Consider the following 18,645-nt stretch of genomic DNA (forward strand, 5'->3'; position numbering starts at 1 on the left):
ACCTTCAGGATCTGCTAATGTTATAGCATTAGATACGACATCCATCCTCCACTGTTCCAGTGCAACATCAAACACTTTAACACACACTGCAGCTGGTGAAAGCAATGAAACAGTAGAGCAGTCTGTTAATACTTTTGAAAAATTTTTGGAGGATCATGATTATTTGGGCTCACAATCGTGGATATTAACAGATTGCGCTGAAGATATTGTTGCATACATTGCAGGCTTTATAGTCAAATCTTTGCAACGTGATGTTGTATGTAGCAGGTGTAAGGAACTCTTGGAAGGAGAAGAAGTTTTGTCAAAGCTACAAATCCGCAAAACTTTTGGTCGGCTCTACAGGGCATCAAATTTAACTGTTTTAATTTGTAAAGCTGGGGAACAAGCTGTACGTTTTTTAAAGGCTGAATCAAAATTGTTTATTCAAAATGAACAGACCCTTCAGGCATTAATTTTGAATATAATTCAAGAACTTCCATCTGATGTGTTTCAATCATTTGGAAACCACGTTTTTGATGGTGAAATATGGAACAATCATTCCATTGAACTACCGAAATTAATTTTAAAAAAATATATTAATCTACGAATATATCACGAAACCTCCAAACTGTCCGATGTACGAACGTTACGCAAAAAATTAACAAAAACTATTTTATTCCGAAATGAATAAATTGCATTATCATTATTCATATCACAATGCTATTTTTGTCATAATAACTGTACTTATTGTGTTCTTATAACCCACGTGCTTATTGTTTATTTCATATTTTTTAAATTAATTAAATACATTTTTGTTTGAATCGGTTTTTTTTTTTTTAATATTTAGGTATGTACAGGGTCATCAAAATTGATTGAGAGAGTTGGTACCCCCTGTTTTTGTCGTGAAGTTTGTCAACCTTATGACAGATTTGTTTAAGGTTATATGGCAATGAATTCAGTGGCGTGACAAAAATTAGAAACTTCAAATCTGACAACTAATGTTTTTACCAAAAAAAAAGTCGAAAAAAGACGCCACTGAGTTTTGAAATTTGAAACTTGAAACTTCAAATCTGACAGCTAATATTTTTATACAACTTAATAAACCAAATTATTCAAGTTCAGGTTTACCAACTCTCTCAATCAATTTTGATGACTCTGTATGTACTTGAATGTGATTGTATGATTTTTTTAAAGTAAATTCAGAAATTTCAAATGCACGCCACTGTCCCCGTGGGAAACGTAAACACAACGCCTTTTAGTTTTGAGGTTATCCCTGTTACAAACAAAGCAAGCGTACTGGGATATACATGGCCATTCTAGTCTATATGATTTCAGTGACTGTGCCAATGTCAATAAGGGTGGTTTTGTAAAATCAGCCTCTATGTCGCATCTATATTAATCTATGCTTAAACGTAAGTTTATTAATAAAAATAATAATGTCTTAATCCTATAGCAAAAGGTACATTTTTGTAGAAAGCAAGTCCAGTCCGAGTTCGAGTGATTAACATGGAACTCTTTCAATTTATTTCCAACTAAATATCGTCATTCTCAAATTATTAACACAGAATACCATACAGTAAGGACAGCTTTTGAAATGCCCATAAGAAATACACGTAACGGACTAGAACAACAATAATCGGTCAGTTGGGTAAGGACATGACCTTGAATTTTGGTTTGAAACTGTAGTGGCAAACTAAATAAAATTTACCACCATGTCAACATTGTGCGTCAAATTTGACATTGTAGATGTTTGGTATTTAATATTGTAACTGTGATTTATTATTTTTACTGAATAGAAAATGCGCGTTGGAACAAATAAATAGAATAAATAATCTTGTGGAAAATGTACACAGGGAACAGAGATGCGGTATTCTGGTATGGACACAATTACGAGGACTGCTTTTGTATATCGCCCACATGAAGGTAAAATTGAGTTGGTAGAAAATAGTGAAGCAAATCGTTTTTCTAGGGCTGCAACATAAAAGGTGAATAAGCCCTCCACTCACGTTCCAACGCCGCAGTACAATTGTGTTGGATACGACGAAATTGAAGTGTTTTTGAACGTCTGTGTATGTGATGAAGCAAATGAGTTGGATGTGGACGGTTGGTGAACAAGTCTGTCTGCAGCAGTACAATCGTGTTGTATTGGATGGAAATTTGATCATGTGTGGACACGACTCGACATTGTATGTTATTCAAACCGTGAGAGTACATTTTCGTCCTTTCGTCGGACATGTTGTCATCACGATCGCAAATTTTTAACTGCAAGGTCGTAACGTGTGTGTGTACTGCTGCTTTTTAATAGAATTGTACAACAGTTGCATCCAATACAATCGTACTGCAGCGTTGGAATGTGAATGGCCAGCTTGAGGATTACCAAATGGTGGATCATCATCAAAGGCGTTGAAGTAACAGAGAAGTTTATCATATATGATGACATTAGGTGCAACGGCAAAATAACTACATGTTTCTCAGGTATATTTCATCCAGCATTTCTTCATTGAGTATCCACAGACATAACTTAAAGAAGTTTGTTCCCCCATGTCCAGATGTCTGTAGTCTGTCATATTTGCTTCCACAGATTTATGTGCAAAAGTTGTTCAGCTTAAAACTGTATGAATAATTTGACACTGGTTACTCTCAGAGATATGGAGAAGGAGAATGAGCTTCCCCATGCGCAGACGAAATCCTTGGCCTAAAATTGAAAGCAGCCATTTTATCAGTTGACTGTTGCCAACATAATCACAAATCACTAACAGAACTTGATATCCCTAGACAATTGCTTCATTATTGGGCGGGAAGTTTAAAATCATTAATTACAATCACCTAATAATAAATCACAACTAAAATATATTTCACCTTAAACGAATAAATAAACATAATTATACTTCAATATATTTATTGATGCGAAAACAGTACTAATTATGTGTACACATGTCTAACAGAAGTGCCTTGAGCAAGACGTGAAAGTCTTTTGCTCAAATTAAACATTCTTATTCGCATGTAGGCATTAATTATTTGTTTAATAATATATAAATGGCCTTCATCGATGGCCACCGTCTCGAGTGCGTGGGTCTTCTAAATTAGGAAAAAGAATGCTGGCATGCCGAAAGTTTTAAAAAATTGTTCATCGCTTGGAAGTTTATCGGTGAGTTGCAAAATTTTTCGTATTAACAGTAACAACAAGTCTTCACAACCCCAGCAAAAGGTTTAATAAGCCCACCTAAAATCAAAATTTTGTTAAGACTTAAAAAATAACTATTGTAAGTATTTTATTTTACCCATGTTTTTTTTGTCCAATAATCTGTAAAACTGTAAGTCACTTCCTCGTGTTTCAATGCAAGAAGAAATGCAGTCTGCGCACTTAAACGTCTTCACCAGCATTTTGACAACATAGCTACCAATATATGCCACGTTTTCTGCCACTTCACTCAGCCCAATAAAATTAGACGTTCATAGTCATGATCTGCAAGTGCTTCAGTCAAAATATCAAGATCATATTTTTTCAAGACAAACACGTCAACTGATTGTTGAACATTTGTGCTCTTTTGCTTTGGGCCAATGCTAACAGAGAGCAGACAGGTGGTGCAAAGCACTTTACAATTTCCTCCTTCCCTCGTTATGTTTGTAAATAGAAGCAATCTTCTAAGTTTTACAAAATCGTAGAGGAGTAGGGTTATTGTTTCACCCATTTCTCGATCTGAAAACAGAAAAATAAATACAGATTTGTGTAATTCCAGTGCATAAAAAAGTAATACAATTGTTTTTTTAAAAGCTTACCGCACTGAGCAGAAGAAAATTTCTAGATGATCTTGACTACATTTATGTTAGCAAGTCATTCAACCTCTTACTACTAACAAATTCATCAAAAATTCCCATGAACGACGTAGCGGAAATAACAAAGCCCAGAATTGACGTTTTTCGGGGCGTGCACCACAAAGGCCTGCCAGTGACATCCTTCAAATTCAGAAGATACTCACTGGTGTCGATGAGAAATGGACGCCACATTTCTTCATTGTTTTCTCTCAAAGGTGCCTTAAAATTCTAGCACGTACACTTCAGGAATTGAGAATATCAAATAAAGAATCTATCCTTCTGATGAATTCTATTGTTGTTTCACAACCTTGAAAGTCACTAATACCAAGATGTTTTAAAAATTCAAGTGCATCTGCAACTCTTGCTAAGAGTTTGTGCTGCTAAACTCACCTATAATAGAACTTAATTATTGTCAATAAGGAATATTGTCAGGAAAACAACTTACTTTCATTTTATGTTTCCATCACTCCAAATGTGCCTTTTTCAACTTGTTTGCAACATTTAGGAATTCATCATTTTGTAATTCATGTAGTTTCTTTATGTAACGCCAGCTTATCACCTTCCCTCCTGTCAGAACTACTTTTTGAGTTCTTGCTTTTACTTCCACTTGTACTGCTACTGCTTTTTCCATGGTATCTCTGCGCAGCACTAAATAATAATTATTAACAGTAGTAAAAAATTCAATATAATAAAATATTCAAACCTTAATGTCCTCTTTACACCTTGAGGTATAATCGATGGAGACTCTTCTCAAATATCAGCTGAAGTAGCACTCACAGTACTCATTGAAGTTGAAGAAGCTTCTAGACTTTCATCTAAATTCACCCTGGGAATTGCGTTCGATTTCAATCGTTTTCTCTCATTTACAACAATGAAATCAGTTGTTGTGAAATGATCTGAGCACACCAGCTTATACTTAGTCAGTTTGAAGCTGTCATCTTTTTTCACAACAATCAGCCACTTTTTTAAAAGTTTTCGATCTTTCGGAAACCTAAAATCAGATATAATAAATATTGATCACATAGTATTGCAATAACCAATTGTTATTAATTATAAATATCTACGTATTCGATTTTAATAAGATAATGAAGAAAACTTACTGATGAAAAGATACACCTTCTGAACGAAATCGTTGACAATTTTTACAGTGAGAAACTGTACAAGACATGTTTGTTGTCAATAATAATGTCCTTTAACACTAACAAGCACGTTCACACGTACACTAACGGTAAAACAAATTAAGTAATAATTTTAACTCCAAATTACAACTGGTTCAACAACGTCGTAACCTCGTAGGTAAACAAAACTTTAAGGTTAACTGATAAAATGGCGGCCCCCATAGTGTACCGATGCGCAGAAGTCGAAGCTCATTCTCCTTCTCCATATCTCTGGTTACTCTCTTTAGATTCAATTGCTAGTAAAATAGATCCTAAAGCATTACAACTATAGGCATTTTCACTGTGCTGTAAAAATTATATACCAAATAATTTTTTATTGATTATAGAATAATATACTTCTTTATATTTCTTATCTTACAGATTTCGACGGAAATTTAAAGAAGCCCCTGAAGCAGGTTTTTTCATTGTGCCTGCAATCACGAGGTGGTCTACCACTGCAGTCCATGTTACTATGAAAAGGTTCTCAGAATCACTTCACTAATTTAACTAACAACAAAAATTCAACCAAAAACATCAAAGTACTTTTCCCAGGGAAGATGAAAACAACAGCGTTCACTTTCTGACTCTTCAAACGGTTCACACTTGGCGAAAATTGAAGGCATTGACAAAATACGAGTAGTAGTTGATATGTTTATGCTGAAATTAACTTGATAAAGTGATAGACTTTTATTAATGAATAAAATAAATATAAGCACAATTCTTTTTTATTGTTCAAAATGGTATTTTCTTCACTTTCTGACTCTTCAAACGGTTCACACTTGGCGAAAATTGAAGGCATTGACAAAATACGAGTAGTAGTTGATATGTTTATGTTGAAATTAACTTGATAAAGTGATAGACTTTTATTAATGAATAAAATAAATATAAGCACAATTCTTTTTTATTGTTCAAAATGGTATTTTCTTCGTAGTGTTCATACCACACTCCAAAATGGTTTTAGTTTCTTAATATTCATCCGATGTTTATGGTATCAGTTCCTTTTACCATTGTTTTACGGACGAGCTGTATTTGTAATTTAGGCAACCAATATTCCACTTCGTGTCAAAAATCCCGCCTAATAAAAACGGTTGGGTAAGAACACGTTGTTCCAATATTTGACGAGCTGTCTCTACTGTATAGTATACTGTGTTATTAACTTGAATAAGTCGACACCAAGGCCAACTGAATCCATCACACTTGGCGCGTGATAAGGCCAAGTCACTCCCCAAAAAATGAGGTTTTCACGAAGCAAGCCTTGGAGTTTAGAAAGTGGTGTCCTCTATCCCCAGTCATAAAAACCAGTATAAAACCGTAACTTCCCAACTCAAATGCGAAGGGTTTTGACTCCCACGATTTTTTTTTACTATTGTTAATGATTGTTGTCTATTACTCCTATTATTAGTGAAAATAAAACAGATTTATAAAAGTCATACTGTCAATTAATTTTCGAAACCTAATTCTTTGTCGCTTATTAATAATTTCTCGTTTCTTGGTTCGGTTATTTATTATTATTCTCCATTTTCTCGTTTTTGATTAATTAATTTTGTTATATTCAGTTGTGTTTTGTTGTTCGGTTCCTTGTGGGTGTTTTTAATCATTGTTCCGTTTATTATTGAACTTATATATTATTTTTATTTGTAACAATGGGTAGATGCTGTGCTCTTTGTAAGAATAAAATATTACCACTGTGTGAAATACCACAAAATCCACAAATTAGAATTCAATGGCTAGAGTTTTTTGAAAAGCATTATGGTGAGTGTTTCATCTATATAAAATTAATTTTAAGACTTAAATATCCCCTTTTTTATTTGTAGATTCATTCCAAATTACAGACTACACCGTAATTTGCAGAAAACATTTCGAAGAAAAATGTTTTAAAAAAGTTCTTGGAGGAGAGCGTTTAATAATAGGATCTGTACCTACCATAGTTATAAGCACACCTACTTTATTTTTTATTTAAATTGATTGACATAACTGTTAAATAAATATTTTTGTTAAAGTATATGGATCCTGCCCCATCCTCTTCCCGCACATCCAACCTTGAATGCAATGCCCCCTACCCTGTAGAAAATTGTGAAATCGTTTGTGAACTTCCACCAGCAGCAGAATCTTCTGATGAAATTGCAGATTTACGAGAAAAATATAACACCTTAACTTTGGAACTGCAAAATGAAAAGAGATCGCATGCCCGCTGTGCTGCAAAACTTAAAAAATTTGAAAACAAGTTGAAAAAACATTCACAAAGCATTGAAGCACTCGAAAAAATTTACACTGATGCTGAGAATTCAGATGAAAAAGCCATATTTTTACTAGATCTTCTTCATAACTATAACAAGAAATCTCCTAGATGGTCCGAATTGTCTGTTCGTCTCTGTACGGTGTGGAGATATTGTTCACCCAAGGGTTATGATTTTTGCCATAAAAATTTAGTTAAATTACCATCCAGATCGACGATAGTTAGACACCTTTGTAATTTTAATGGACAAAATAATTTAATCAAGGAACGTTTGTGCGCAGAAGTAGCGAATTTGAAGCACCCCGTTCAAAGATTATGTTCGTTAATTATTGACGACATGTCAATAAAAGAAAAAAATGTATTACAGTAGAACAGAAGATTATATTTATGGTCTTGAAACCATTAACTCCAATTCTATCACAGAACATCCCAAAGTTGCAAATAAAATGGCGTGTTTTGTAGCAAATGGTCTGTCAGCATCCTTTACTATCGTAGCTGGGTACTTTTTCCATTCTTCAATGCCGGCCTCTGATTTTCATTCTTTAACTTTGCAAGTTATTAAACTTCTCACAGATTGTGGTTTTATGGTATTACGCATTGTAACAGATAACCATCCGCCCAATGTGGGTTTGTTCAAGAACTTGTGTGGAGGAACTCTAGAAAATTATTTTAATCACCCATATCTTCCTATGCCCATATTTTTATCATTTGACTATTGCCATGCCATTAAAAATGCCAGGAACCTTTTTTTAAGTCATAATATGAATTCGACAACCGGTGTTATCTCCTCGTCCTATTTAAAGGCCTTATACGGTTTGCAAAGAGGATGGCCTTTGAAACCCGTCAGATATCTTACAAAAAAGCATTTATATCCTTCAAATCTTGAAAAAATGAATGTTTTGCGGGCTGTGCAGATATTTTCCCCAACGGTTACCTCAGCACTAAAATTATTAAAAGAAGAGAAATATGAAGACTTTGTTGATAGTGATGCAACTATTTTGTATATGGAAAATATGTTCCATTTTTTTCAAGTCCATAACATCTCAAGTAGAAGACATTACATTCATGCACTAGATGGCAACGTTGCCCCATATGTAAACATTTCAGATCAACGCCTCCATTGGTTGAATACTACTTTCCAAAATTACATAGATGATATCCAGTCCACTTCAGCCAGTACAGGATATAAATGTTTAAGCAGCGAAACAGCACATGCTCTAAAATTTATTGCAAAGAGTACATTTTTATGTGTCCAATTTCTTCTGACACAAGCTGGATTTTATTATGTGTTAACTCGCTCATTTAGTTCAGATGCTGTGGAAGCGACATTTTCGCATATTCGTTTAAAAGGAGGCTCAAATGATACTACTGACGCTCGTGCAGCTGAATATGCCTTACGACAAATTTTAAGAACTGGAATTCTAAAATCTTCGTCATCTGCCAACACTGCAAGAACTTTAAGTCACATTAGCTGCAATGAACTCTCCCATCAAAGATCAACAGTTGATGAATTTGCCGAACAACATGTAGAAGAATTATTTTTGCCTACGGATTTACGCTTTAAAATCCATTCCTTACAAAGAAATGAAATACCTGAAATGAATCTCTATTCTGCATCAGTAGCCTTTTTATCCGGATACATAATAATGAAATTACAAAAAAAATATCAATGTGATGATTGCATTGCCCCATTAGTGTCAACTACAATGCCTGGACCTCTCCTGAAATTAATAACTCTTCAGGATCATGGTGGATTAGTGTATCCGAATGAACTTTTTGTGGGGCTTGTAAAAAGAATCGCCGATGTAATACAGGACATTTTACCTTATTTAAAAAAAGAAAAAACATGCGGTCAACTGATCAAGATTTTACAGCCCACTTTACAAAAAAATTCTTTATTGGTTTGTAGGCACACCAAAATGAGATCTGCATTATGGTTTTGACAATAATCGCAAAACCAGTTCTGTCGAACATTTGCCTAGAAAAGACGGATTCATTAAAAAGGAAACTAATATCCGTTCGCAAAACTCCCGCACTGTCAGAATGACATTCTGTTGGTATGAGAAATAATCCTCTAAAAGATTTTTAAGTTTATATGATTACCGCCTTGAATTTCACATTTTCAAAATTAATGAATGAAAAATCAAATGTTTATTAACTATTTTACCTTTTTGATTTGCTGAAGTGTTCAATGTGTTTAAAGAACTTGTCCGTAATTCAAACAAATTGTAGCACCAGAAGCGTAGAAATGGACAGTAAGGTCAAAAATATATATTTTTCAAAAAAAGCTTTCGTTGTCGTTCGTGTGTCATACTCTTTCTTTACTTGAATTGATAAAAATCTTCAGTTAAAGTGCTTTTGACATTTTTACTTGCCAAGCTATTTTTAGTTACTAATTTGTCACTAGATTGCAATTTTGCAACATATTGTACAGGTTTTTCGCATCTCACCACTGAGTACACTCAGGTCATTTTTTCCACATCTGACACTGACAGTGCGGGAGTTTTGCGAACGGATATTAATTTTAGATCACAAACCTCAAAGCAGAGAAATTTTAAAAGTATAAATAATTTACTTAATTCTTGTCAGTTTTATTCTAGTTTTGTCCATTCTCTTTTGTTTGTGGTAATATTTCCTGTACTTTGAATTTTGAAAAAAACGAATGACAGTAAGTGACACAAAATGTTTACTAGAGTGACGCTGATGATAATCGTAATCATTAAAAGTTTCACAAGGTGACGCCACTTTCTAAACTTGTCATCAAAGTCATTTAATAGATAAGGTTGCCACATTGGGATGCCATATTGATACGTCACAAGGGGCTCTCAAATGGCGCGAAAATTGCCCGTTTTAAATACTCGAGTAACGCACTAAAAACGGAAACTTAATCAAGTGACCGCTTCTACTTCGCAAATTTCAATCCTGTGTAAAGAACAATTTAATAAACCTCAAGAAAAATGTTTTGTTGCCAGTAGAACTTGAAAATAACAAATGCGACACTATTAACTGATTTTTTTATGCAAAAAAATCTGAAAATCTGCATTTACTGGTTTACTTTTTCCTTTCTAGTAATATATCAAAACATTTCATTTTAGCTTAAACACAAATAAATTTAATTTAAGGCAAAATAGGGTTACACGAGTCGCAGTACTAACACCAAACGTCAGAATTAGCGGTACAAACAGAGATTTCTTAGTTACTAAGAAATCTCTGGGTACAAATCGTACAGATTAAAGGCATCAGCTGATCGGTCACACCAACTCAAAATTACAAGTTACTAAAAATTCCCAAGTAATACCAACCTCATTTTGACGTCACATGGGGCTGACACCTCTCCTCCCCCGTAAGCGATTTTGCCCATATGCTCGTTTATGTGGTAACCTGTTCTCTATTAACTAACCTTGACTTGTCATAATCTTTCAAAAGCCGAGTGACTTGGCCTTATGACGCGCCAAGCGTCATGGATTCAGTTGGCCTTGGTCGACACAAACATTTTAAATTTAATTTTTTGAAATGTTTGGGGATTTTTGAGTAAATTTTATCGTTGTTGCTGGGGAAAGTTTAACTTGTCAGATTGGCAACACTGATGTGGTTTGTTAATTTGGCAAGTTTGGCTCTGGTTTCTGGCGTCATCTGTGGGCGTCATAGCTGTGGTTCATAAGCCGACTCGGTATAATTCGCCCTCTTTGTAGCATCTTAACATTTTTCACAGATAATAACTATCGAAACTCGTAGGTAGATGGATATTTTGTAAGTGTTTTTTTCATTATCATATTTGTTTCTTTTTGCAGTATGCCATTTTTAACTGGTGTTTGTACATTACTGACAACTATAAAAGAAGCAGTTTGGAAGCGTTGATCCAGCAATTTCAGTTTGGAATATCAGCGTGTTTTTGAAATTGTTTGCATTTTGTATTGCGGTATCAATATATGAAATCGTTCCCGGGTTTATAGAGAAGACTGATTATAACCTAAACACTGACACTGGCAACGAGGTAAGTTGTTAGTCGTAGACGTTTGTATATAAAAAATGTCTAATTTCAGTGTAACAATCCTTAAGAATGGATATCCGACCAAATAATACAATATATATCAACAATTTAAATGAGAAAATAAAAAAAGAAGAATTAAAGAAGTCACTTTATGCAATATTTTCTCAGTTTGGACAAATCTTGGATATTGTTGCTTTAAAGACATTGAAAATGAGAGGACAAGCCTTCGTTATCTTCAAAGAAATTCAAAGTTCGACAAATGCTCTACGATCAATGCAGGGTTTTCCATTTTATGATAAACCAATGGTAAGCATAGTCGACCATATTTTTATACATATGTAATTGTAAAATTATTGTGCATTGCACTAGGCACAACCTTAAATTTATTTGCCTGTTTCAGCGAATTCAATATGCCAAAACTGATTCTGACATTATTTCGAAAATGAAAGGTACTTTCCAGGAAAGACCAAAGAAGATACGCCCTCCACCATCTAAAGAGGATGAAGCGCCTAAGAAAAAGAAAAAAAATAAAGACCCTAACAGAATACCAGGAGGCAGTAATGCTGAGCAACCACCAAATCAAATTCTCTTCCTTACCAATCTGCCAGATGAGACAAGTGAAATGATGTTGTCCATGTTATTTAATCAGTAAGATTTACACACTTTTTTAAAGCTATACTAACTTTAAGTTTAATTTATAGATTTCCTGGATTTAAAGAAGTACGTTTGGTACCAAATAGGCATGATATTGCCTTTGTTGAATTTGAAAATGAGTTGCAGTCTGGAGCTGCAAAAGATGCTTTACAGGGTTTTAAAATTACACCAACCCATGCTATGAAAATTTCGTTTGCTAAAAAATAATTGAGACAAATAAATCAATAACAATTTAATTATCTTTTTATGGCTCTAGTTCTGAACCTACAAATAAATATAAATTCAACAAGTAGCACCACAGTAGATGTAACCAAAATTATGAACCATAAAATATGTCAACCGTTCCTATTCCATGATTTAATTCTTATTAACACCTGTGTCATTTAAGAAAATGCTCAAGGTTCCTATCTTTTCAAAATGTAATATCTCCATTATTAACCGACTTATTTTTGTGAAATTTTAATTGTAACTTGTCCAAAAATAATTCAAGGACAGTTTTTAAAAACATTTGACCATTAATTAAATAATTTTTTGTAAATATTGTAAATATGTATAATAATAATGATAAAATAATAATGTAAATATTTTAAAAAAGGGTGGCTAATCATATTATAAAAGCAAAAAAAGGCCACCCACATACCGTCTGCACAAGTTTTTAACTTATTTAAGAGGAGTCGCTATGTTTGGTTCTTATGACGTTGTCAGCACATTTTTAGAATGTAATTTCCCGTATTAAGACTTGTTATGAAATTTTGAATATAACTTGTCCACAACTTCACTATAGGTATAATGTAAGGTCAGTTTTAAAAAGTTTGATATACTTTTTTAGAATTTTGTCGAAACTTTTACATCACATATTTTATTTTTATAGATCCATGTCTCAGTTTCATTAAATGATATTAAAATGGTTTTTTCAGTTATTCTGCAACATATGCATGTTTTGTACAACCAATGTTTTTGGCTTTGAATCTCGTGAACGGCAATAAATTAATTTTTATTAACTTTTTAACATAATGAATTTTTTGGTGTTGATTGCGGACCAAAATTAATTTTATTTTCAGATATTTTAAATATTTAGACTATATTTTCTGAGGTTGATTGCAAGTTAAAACATATTTTTTAAATAAATTTTATTCTGCTTGTACCCATAATTAGAAACAGGAGGTCATTATGTATGTATACATCACCTTGATTCAAAATTAAATTATTACTTTTTGTTGATCTATTTATTTATCATTTGAAAAACAACAATCTTTAAATCCAAATTGTATCGCCAATTCATTGGTGGACACGAACCATACAACCCTGATTAAATTTATTAAATTAAACCATTGTTACACCTGCCTTAATTGTTTTAGCTCCACAGTCGTGTTATCAGTGTGTTATGTTGAAGGTCAGAATACAAATCATACATAATAAAAATCTCTCAAAATTTCATCGAGTTGTAGCATTTTTGAAAAGATAAATTGACGGCTGTAAGCCAAAAAGAAAGAGACATACTATCGGAAACGCACATTATTTTTAAATACGACCCAAATGAAAAATATTTATTAATGAAGGTAAATTAACTACATTTGATCAAATTTTATTTATTTTACTGAGACCAAACTTACACTATAAACACCAACACAAAAAACAACCTCAAATTTGGCATCACAAAATTTGGGTAATTTTTTTAGACTGCTTTAATTATTACTATGTCTGGAGAATGGAATTAATAAACCTTTCGACAGACAATGTTAAATTTGATAATCATATGATCCTAATTATTATGTGACACAAAAAGAAAGTCAAATATATAGCACCTTCGTAGTTCGTGATTAACAATGAAGTACGGGTTGAACTTGTCCAAACGTATCATAAACTCAGGCCACCAAACACAGATCGTAAGCGTTTTTTCCTCTACTATATTAACAACAAATGCACTATAATAGTATTTGCAAAAATTTAAAAACCACCAGCAGTGCATTCTACCTTGGAAATACAACTCACAACACCGTAGTACTAAATCTGAAGCACAGTATTCTGAAGTTTGCGATGGGGAGAAAACAGACATAGCTTATAACTGGAGTTGTTATGTTGGTTTTTTTTTTTTTTTAGCAACTAAAATCAACAATGGTATATGAAGCAGCCTGCCAAGAATGTTTCGAGCTGCCAAGTCCCAACAAACTTAAGTTTAAGCAGCGACTATGTATTTAATATCCATACTCACTGGTTTAAGTAATTTCTGATCACGTGAATAAAGTTTCTGTTCAGTACTGCCAAATCGAAGAATTTACCCCATTTTGAAGGATTTTTGATTAGCCTAAAAAGAGGGGGATTTATTTTAAGTATAATGTAAGAAAAAGGGATATTTGTTCAATCGAAAAAAAAATCAATGAATAGTTTATCAAATTTAAGTTTATGTAATTTTATAATAGACATTGTTTTCTGTTATTAACAGACATTTCTGTAGCAAAAAAATATCAACTCGAAGCCAGGAATTCATTTTCGTATGGTAAAGTTACGGCTCCTAAACGAAACTCACTACAAAAATTCTCGAGTAATATAAAACTTAAATTTCATAGTGCTTGAGATTATTATCCATTTTGAAATTTCAAATTTCGCGCGGATGGTACATTTCTCTTCGCGTAGATTTAAAGCAGAGATATTTAAAGTATCTTTTCTGTAATTTCTGTCACTCAATCTCTCACGGTACGTAGATAATTGATAATATTTGTTCTTTTTAATGGAAAAAGGATTTTTTTTAAGGTTAGTTTAGGGATTTTTCTCAAATTGAGTGTTCTGTGGCAACACTGGTTACGTGGCCTTCTGATCGCTGTCATACAAAATTCATTCAAAAGTCTTTTATTGTGGATCTTAAGATTTTTGTAAACATTTGTGGGTGTATAACATTGTTAATTTGATTACATTTTGTGAACTATTGTAAATTTTATAAGTGTGAAAAGTACTGACATTTGATGTCAAATAATAAATTGGTTGAGGTTAGACTATTTTTTAATCAAAATTTTAAGTAATCATTTTTACTGTAGAATTAAAATCAGTAAGCCCTATAAGTAAATAGCTATTGGACATACTTAATGTGTGCAGATTTATTAAGCTGTATTTAAAAAGTTTTGAATTTTCGATTTCAAGATCTTTCAATTTTAAGACGTGCAATGTTTAGCGTTATTTTTGTATAGAGCTGCGTACTAATACATTTAACACCTTTGATAATTCAAATTACACCATTCAAAATAAATCAGTTAGCTTGAGTAGTAAATGTACTGATCTTTTATAAAGAATTTTGTTTTAGTCAGTCATGGATTTACACACTAAACAGAGACAATTTTCGGGCCAATTGTATAAATATACAAATGTAATGAAAGGATGGCAGTACCGATTTTTTATGGTAGATGCTAATGCAGGACTCCTTCATTATTATCTTTGTGAAGGTGAAAAACCTGATGGAACCGTTCCACGAGGATCAGTACATTTGGCAGGTGCTGTGATTTGTCCCAGTGACGAAGATTCAAAAACCTTTACAGTTAATTGTGCATCAGGAGATATGTTAAAACTGAGAGCAGCAGATGCTAGAGCAAGGCAAGAGTGGGTTAATGGCTTACGGGCTGTAGCAGAGTCTCATACGAAGGTTTGTGATGGAACAGCTTAACTTGTTCATATTTTACCACCATTTTGTAGGCTATTAGTGCAAATAGCCCCCCTTTACCTCCACGAGAACATTTAGCTGTTTTGGATGCTATGGGTTATGCAAGGGCTCAAATAACGCAAACTGAACAGGCAGATTCAGCTCTATGTAGAACAATAGAATCTGCAGGCAGCAAATTTTTTGTTGATCCTAATTTACTTTTGTTAAAAGCCACATCTGCAGCCTCTTTGCACTGCCTAACACAATGTTTAAATATTTTACAAAGGAATCAACATGCTCAACAACCTAGGACAGGGTTTGTAATTGATGATGACTAATACATTACCAAACATGACAATGTATAACAGATTTTAGATATGTATATAGTTGATACTGCAACCAGCTTTAAGAAATGTATAAAGTAATTACATAAATAGTTTAAATTTGTTTGACTAATGCTTACAATAAAAATCAAGTTAAAAACAATTGTGTGGGGAAATGTGAACAATACACCATAAATAGTATCTGTCTATCCAACTGTTTAAGAATAAATTATTTATTAATTGTAAAATTCTCTTTAATAAATCGGTTAAAATTTTAATATATCGGTTATAAAATCGTTTTTGGAATATGGTGATTATTTTACATGTCAAAGCAAAAATTTGAAAATATTGGTTCCCCAAATTATTTTAGATCAACGTTATACACAAAAGTTATAGAGAATGAAAAATTGTATCCAAATCATTCTTTCTTCTTTTTGTAACACCATATGGTATTGAAATAAAAAGAAATAACGATTCGTGATAAAATAGTACTAGCCATGACATATAAAATTCATTATTTTTACATTTGGGCTGTCTAGTTGAAATTCATAAATCTGATTTTGAGTTCAAAAGAAACTTAAGCATGTTTTATTTGCAACTAACGAACCTTCAAATAAAAACGACGTCAAGTTAGCTTTAGATATATGAACGAATCACTCACTATAAGCCCTAAATTCAGAATCACTTAGATTAATAAACTTTCAAAAATAAGAACAGCTTCAATTTTTTTCTGCACTAGCACCAGTAACAATCTTGCGTTTAAAACTATTGGGAAGACTCTTATCATCCTGAAATTTGTCGGTTTGGGTAAAGCGCTGCTGAAGTTCCCGAAATTTTCCGGACTGACTATCTGCCGTAGTACCATTTTAGCCAATTAACTTTAGAAGAACAAAAGGCGTAATATGTAGTATTTTTTCTGAAATCGTCTGATTTTAATCAATTACTCGAACATTTTGGGGCAGGAAAATTGAACTTTCCAGACTAGTTGGTACAGAAAAGCTGTCAAAATTTCAGTTTTTATTTCTTTATTTTTAACATTAAAACGTAACATTTAAGTTAATAGTATTGTATTTTGAACAATCGAAACATTGATAATAGGTAAATTTGCAGAGGGAATCGAGCAAGATGAATTCAAAACATTACTTGATTCTTCTATTGTTCTTCCTTGTATTTTATTCGCAATTTCTAATTTGTTTTTTATCGAATCAGCTATGTACCCCTCCGCTACAATTACCCTGCCACCCCCCATGTCTCTTGAGCGTTGTTAAATTTCCTCCTACGCCCACTAATAGAGTCGCCGAGCTACGGCGCAAGCAATGCCCGCTGTATTCTTTAGGGTTTGGTAAATTCAGATATCCAGCAATGTAACCTGGGATCTTTCCAAAAGTATGCAGACCCACAGGTTGAACTGTACATTTTCTTTTTTTGTAATTTGAAAATAAACGACGGTGTGTTATGTGGAACGGTTTCAACGCTATATATTTCCTGTAAAGAACAATATTGTCGATATCCTGACCATTAACGACAACAAAACGTCTTGGTTTATGCGTTTTTGAGTCAGGACAGTCGTCGACGTCGTCAGTCAACATCTTCACGAGTTCGTCACAACGACATGTCCGAGCCTATGCAATTAATTATTATTAGCGTAACCTGCAAAACAAAAAAACTGTAAAAACAAATACTAGTAGTACATCTTTTACTTTATGCTGGACCATCATAAATTATTTGGAAGCTTTGGCCGATGCGTTTAAAAACATTAAGAGTGTATAATAAGTTGCCTAGATGATAGATTTTATTAACTAAATTACTTAATAAACTATTCATTTTTCCGCAAAAAACTTCCCGGTGCGCCTGTTAACATCCAGCTCTGTGTAAAATGAGCTAACGCTGATCTGTATGTAACTGAGTGACTTCTTTGCTTTTATTATTTTAATTAATTTAGAGCAAATTACTGTAATTTAAATTAGAATAATTTATTTTCTGCTAATTGCCACCTTAAGCTGTTCTTCAAGTTTAATAATAATAAGCGTAAAAAGTGAAATGTTTACGCACGTATTCGGATACCTCCGATCTAGCCTTAATAAAAAGAAATTGATGGACTTCCGATTGTGAAAATGTTCTCGACTTTTTCGCTTGGTATCCCACGGATTTTTTTTTAAGTATGCTATTAACTTGGAGAACTTTTTAATGTCAACGTTCTTTTTCAGCAACAACGTAGATCTTAACATAGACTACACACTCCACATAGTCGATGATTTATACAGATTACTTTTCTCCGAAAAAAAAAAATGCAAGAAGAATATCCTCTGTAATTCCTTTTACCTTTTTGGAATTATCTACACCAATGTTCGAACGTTGTGAACGCTTTTTCATATCGGACTTTTGATTTGTCTGGCAGCAAATCTTGAATAGCAGCATTTGCAGTTGCACTGATTCAGATGGCACGTACACAGAATCTTCAGATTCACAATTTGATTCGCACATACTGCTTCCCCCTATGGTTTATTCACCGACATTTCAAATGAAACACCTTAAAAATATGAAAGAAAAGACACTCGCGAATTGACAGACATACACATATGAAAACCGAACAAACAGAAAAACCTACACATATGTAAAATGGATGGCAGTACCCGAATCGTTATGAGAGTGTAGCGATCGAACTAAATATATCAATTTCATTTTCGAGCACAGCAAATTACCCAGAGGGGGCGTCGTAGCGCGAGTGGAGGTTGGGACTCCTAGTCGTCACTGCTCTCCCCCACGACGGTGATTCTATCTATCCCAAGCCTACCCGTACAGCCCATCTCCATGACGAACATGCCGTCCGAAACTAGACCGTTAAGGCGGCCACACACACA

The 18,645-nt window shown here is 33.4% G+C and overlaps 2 protein-coding genes and 3 long non-coding RNA genes across 13 annotated transcripts; 3 read left to right on the top strand and 2 right to left on the bottom strand.

Annotated features, from left to right (window-relative positions):
• The first annotated feature begins 1,148 nt into the window (after nt 1-1,148).
• LOC135143276 (uncharacterized) lies at nt 1,149-5,670 on the top strand. Of its 2 annotated transcripts, XR_010282733.1 has the most exons (5): nt 1,150-1,391; nt 1,453-1,627; nt 1,726-1,902; nt 1,949-2,454; nt 5,334-5,670. It is a non-coding gene; the product is annotated as an uncharacterized LOC135143276 (long non-coding RNA). The 2 variants fall into 2 exon arrangements; XR_010282732.1 differs by having other exon boundaries at nt 1,149-1,391; nt 1,453-1,902.
• On the bottom strand, nt 2,903-5,337 carry LOC135143275 (uncharacterized). Of its 4 annotated transcripts, none has more exons than XR_010282730.1 (5): nt 4,896-5,337; nt 4,499-4,786; nt 4,241-4,443; nt 3,261-4,185; nt 2,903-3,202 (listed from the first exon to the last, which is right to left on the bottom strand). It is a non-coding gene; the product is annotated as an uncharacterized LOC135143275 (long non-coding RNA). The 4 variants fall into 4 exon arrangements; XR_010282729.1 differs by having other exon boundaries at nt 2,905-3,202; nt 3,261-3,679; nt 3,760-4,185; nt 4,499-5,337; XR_010282731.1 differs by having other exon boundaries at nt 3,261-4,196; nt 4,499-5,337.
• A 2,023-nt stretch (nt 5,671-7,693) lies between the features above and the next one.
• On the bottom strand, nt 7,694-9,154 carry LOC135143336 (uncharacterized). The gene is made up of 3 exons (XR_010282758.1): nt 9,013-9,154; nt 8,782-8,909; nt 7,694-8,733 (listed from the first exon to the last, which is right to left on the bottom strand). It is a non-coding gene; the product is annotated as an uncharacterized LOC135143336 (long non-coding RNA).
• A 1,630-nt stretch (nt 9,155-10,784) lies between these two features.
• LOC135143188 (U1 small nuclear ribonucleoprotein A) lies at nt 10,785-12,069 on the top strand. 2 transcript variants are annotated; one of them, XM_064075062.1, is made up of 5 exons: nt 10,785-10,923; nt 10,980-11,182; nt 11,232-11,485; nt 11,580-11,827; nt 11,881-12,069. In XM_064075062.1, the coding sequence occupies exons 3-5, from the start codon at nt 11,249-11,251 to the stop codon at nt 12,038-12,040; spliced, it is 645 nt and encodes a 214-aa protein (XP_063931132.1). In that variant the 5' UTR covers nt 10,785-10,923; nt 10,980-11,182; nt 11,232-11,248; the 3' UTR covers nt 12,041-12,069. The 2 variants fall into 2 exon arrangements, with proteins under 2 accessions (XP_063931132.1, XP_063931133.1); XM_064075063.1 differs by having other exon boundaries at nt 10,785-10,919.
• Nucleotides 12,070-14,634: 2,565 nt separating this feature from the next.
• Nucleotides 14,635-15,907, top strand: LOC135143190 (oxysterol-binding protein-related protein 11). Of its 4 annotated transcripts, XM_064075065.1 has the most exons (4): nt 14,635-14,817; nt 15,129-15,464; nt 15,515-15,777; nt 15,830-15,907. In XM_064075065.1, the coding sequence occupies exons 1-4, from the start codon at nt 14,794-14,796 to the stop codon at nt 15,834-15,836; spliced, it is 630 nt and encodes a 209-aa protein (XP_063931135.1). In that variant the 5' UTR covers nt 14,635-14,793; the 3' UTR covers nt 15,837-15,907. The 4 variants fall into 4 exon arrangements, with proteins under 4 accessions (XP_063931135.1, XP_063931134.1, XP_063931139.1 ...); XM_064075064.1 differs by having other exon boundaries at nt 15,515-15,907; XM_064075069.1 differs by having other exon boundaries at nt 15,133-15,464; nt 15,515-15,907.
• The last annotated feature ends 2,738 nt before the right edge of the window (nt 15,908-18,645 follow it).

Source organism: Zophobas morio, unplaced genomic scaffold (assembly GCF_036711695.1).
Source record: "Zophobas morio isolate AGI-343-1 ecotype UQ-CSIRO unplaced genomic scaffold, CSIRO_AGI_Zmor_V1 ptg000058l, whole genome shotgun sequence".
Lineage (NCBI taxonomy): Eukaryota > Metazoa > Arthropoda > Insecta > Coleoptera > Tenebrionidae > Zophobas > Zophobas morio.

Coding starts and splice junctions, on each gene's coding strand:
- LOC135143188 (XM_064075062.1), top strand. CDS start 11,249: ATGGATATCCGACCAAATAATACAATATATATCAACAATTTAAATGAG. Junction 11,486..11,579: donor CATTTTATGATAAACCAATG/GTAAGCATAGTC, acceptor TGCCTGTTTCAG/CGAATTCAATATGCCAAAAC. Junction 11,828..11,880: donor TTGTCCATGTTATTTAATCA/GTAAGATTTACA, acceptor TTTAATTTATAG/ATTTCCTGGATTTAAAGAAG.
- LOC135143190 (XM_064075064.1), top strand. CDS start 14,794: ATGTCAAATAATAAATTGGTTGAG. Junction 14,818..15,128: donor CAAATAATAAATTGGTTGAG/GTTAGACTATTT, acceptor ATTTTGTTTTAG/TCAGTCATGGATTTACACAC. Junction 15,465..15,514: donor TAGCAGAGTCTCATACGAAG/GTTTGTGATGGA, acceptor ACCATTTTGTAG/GCTATTAGTGCAAATAGCCC.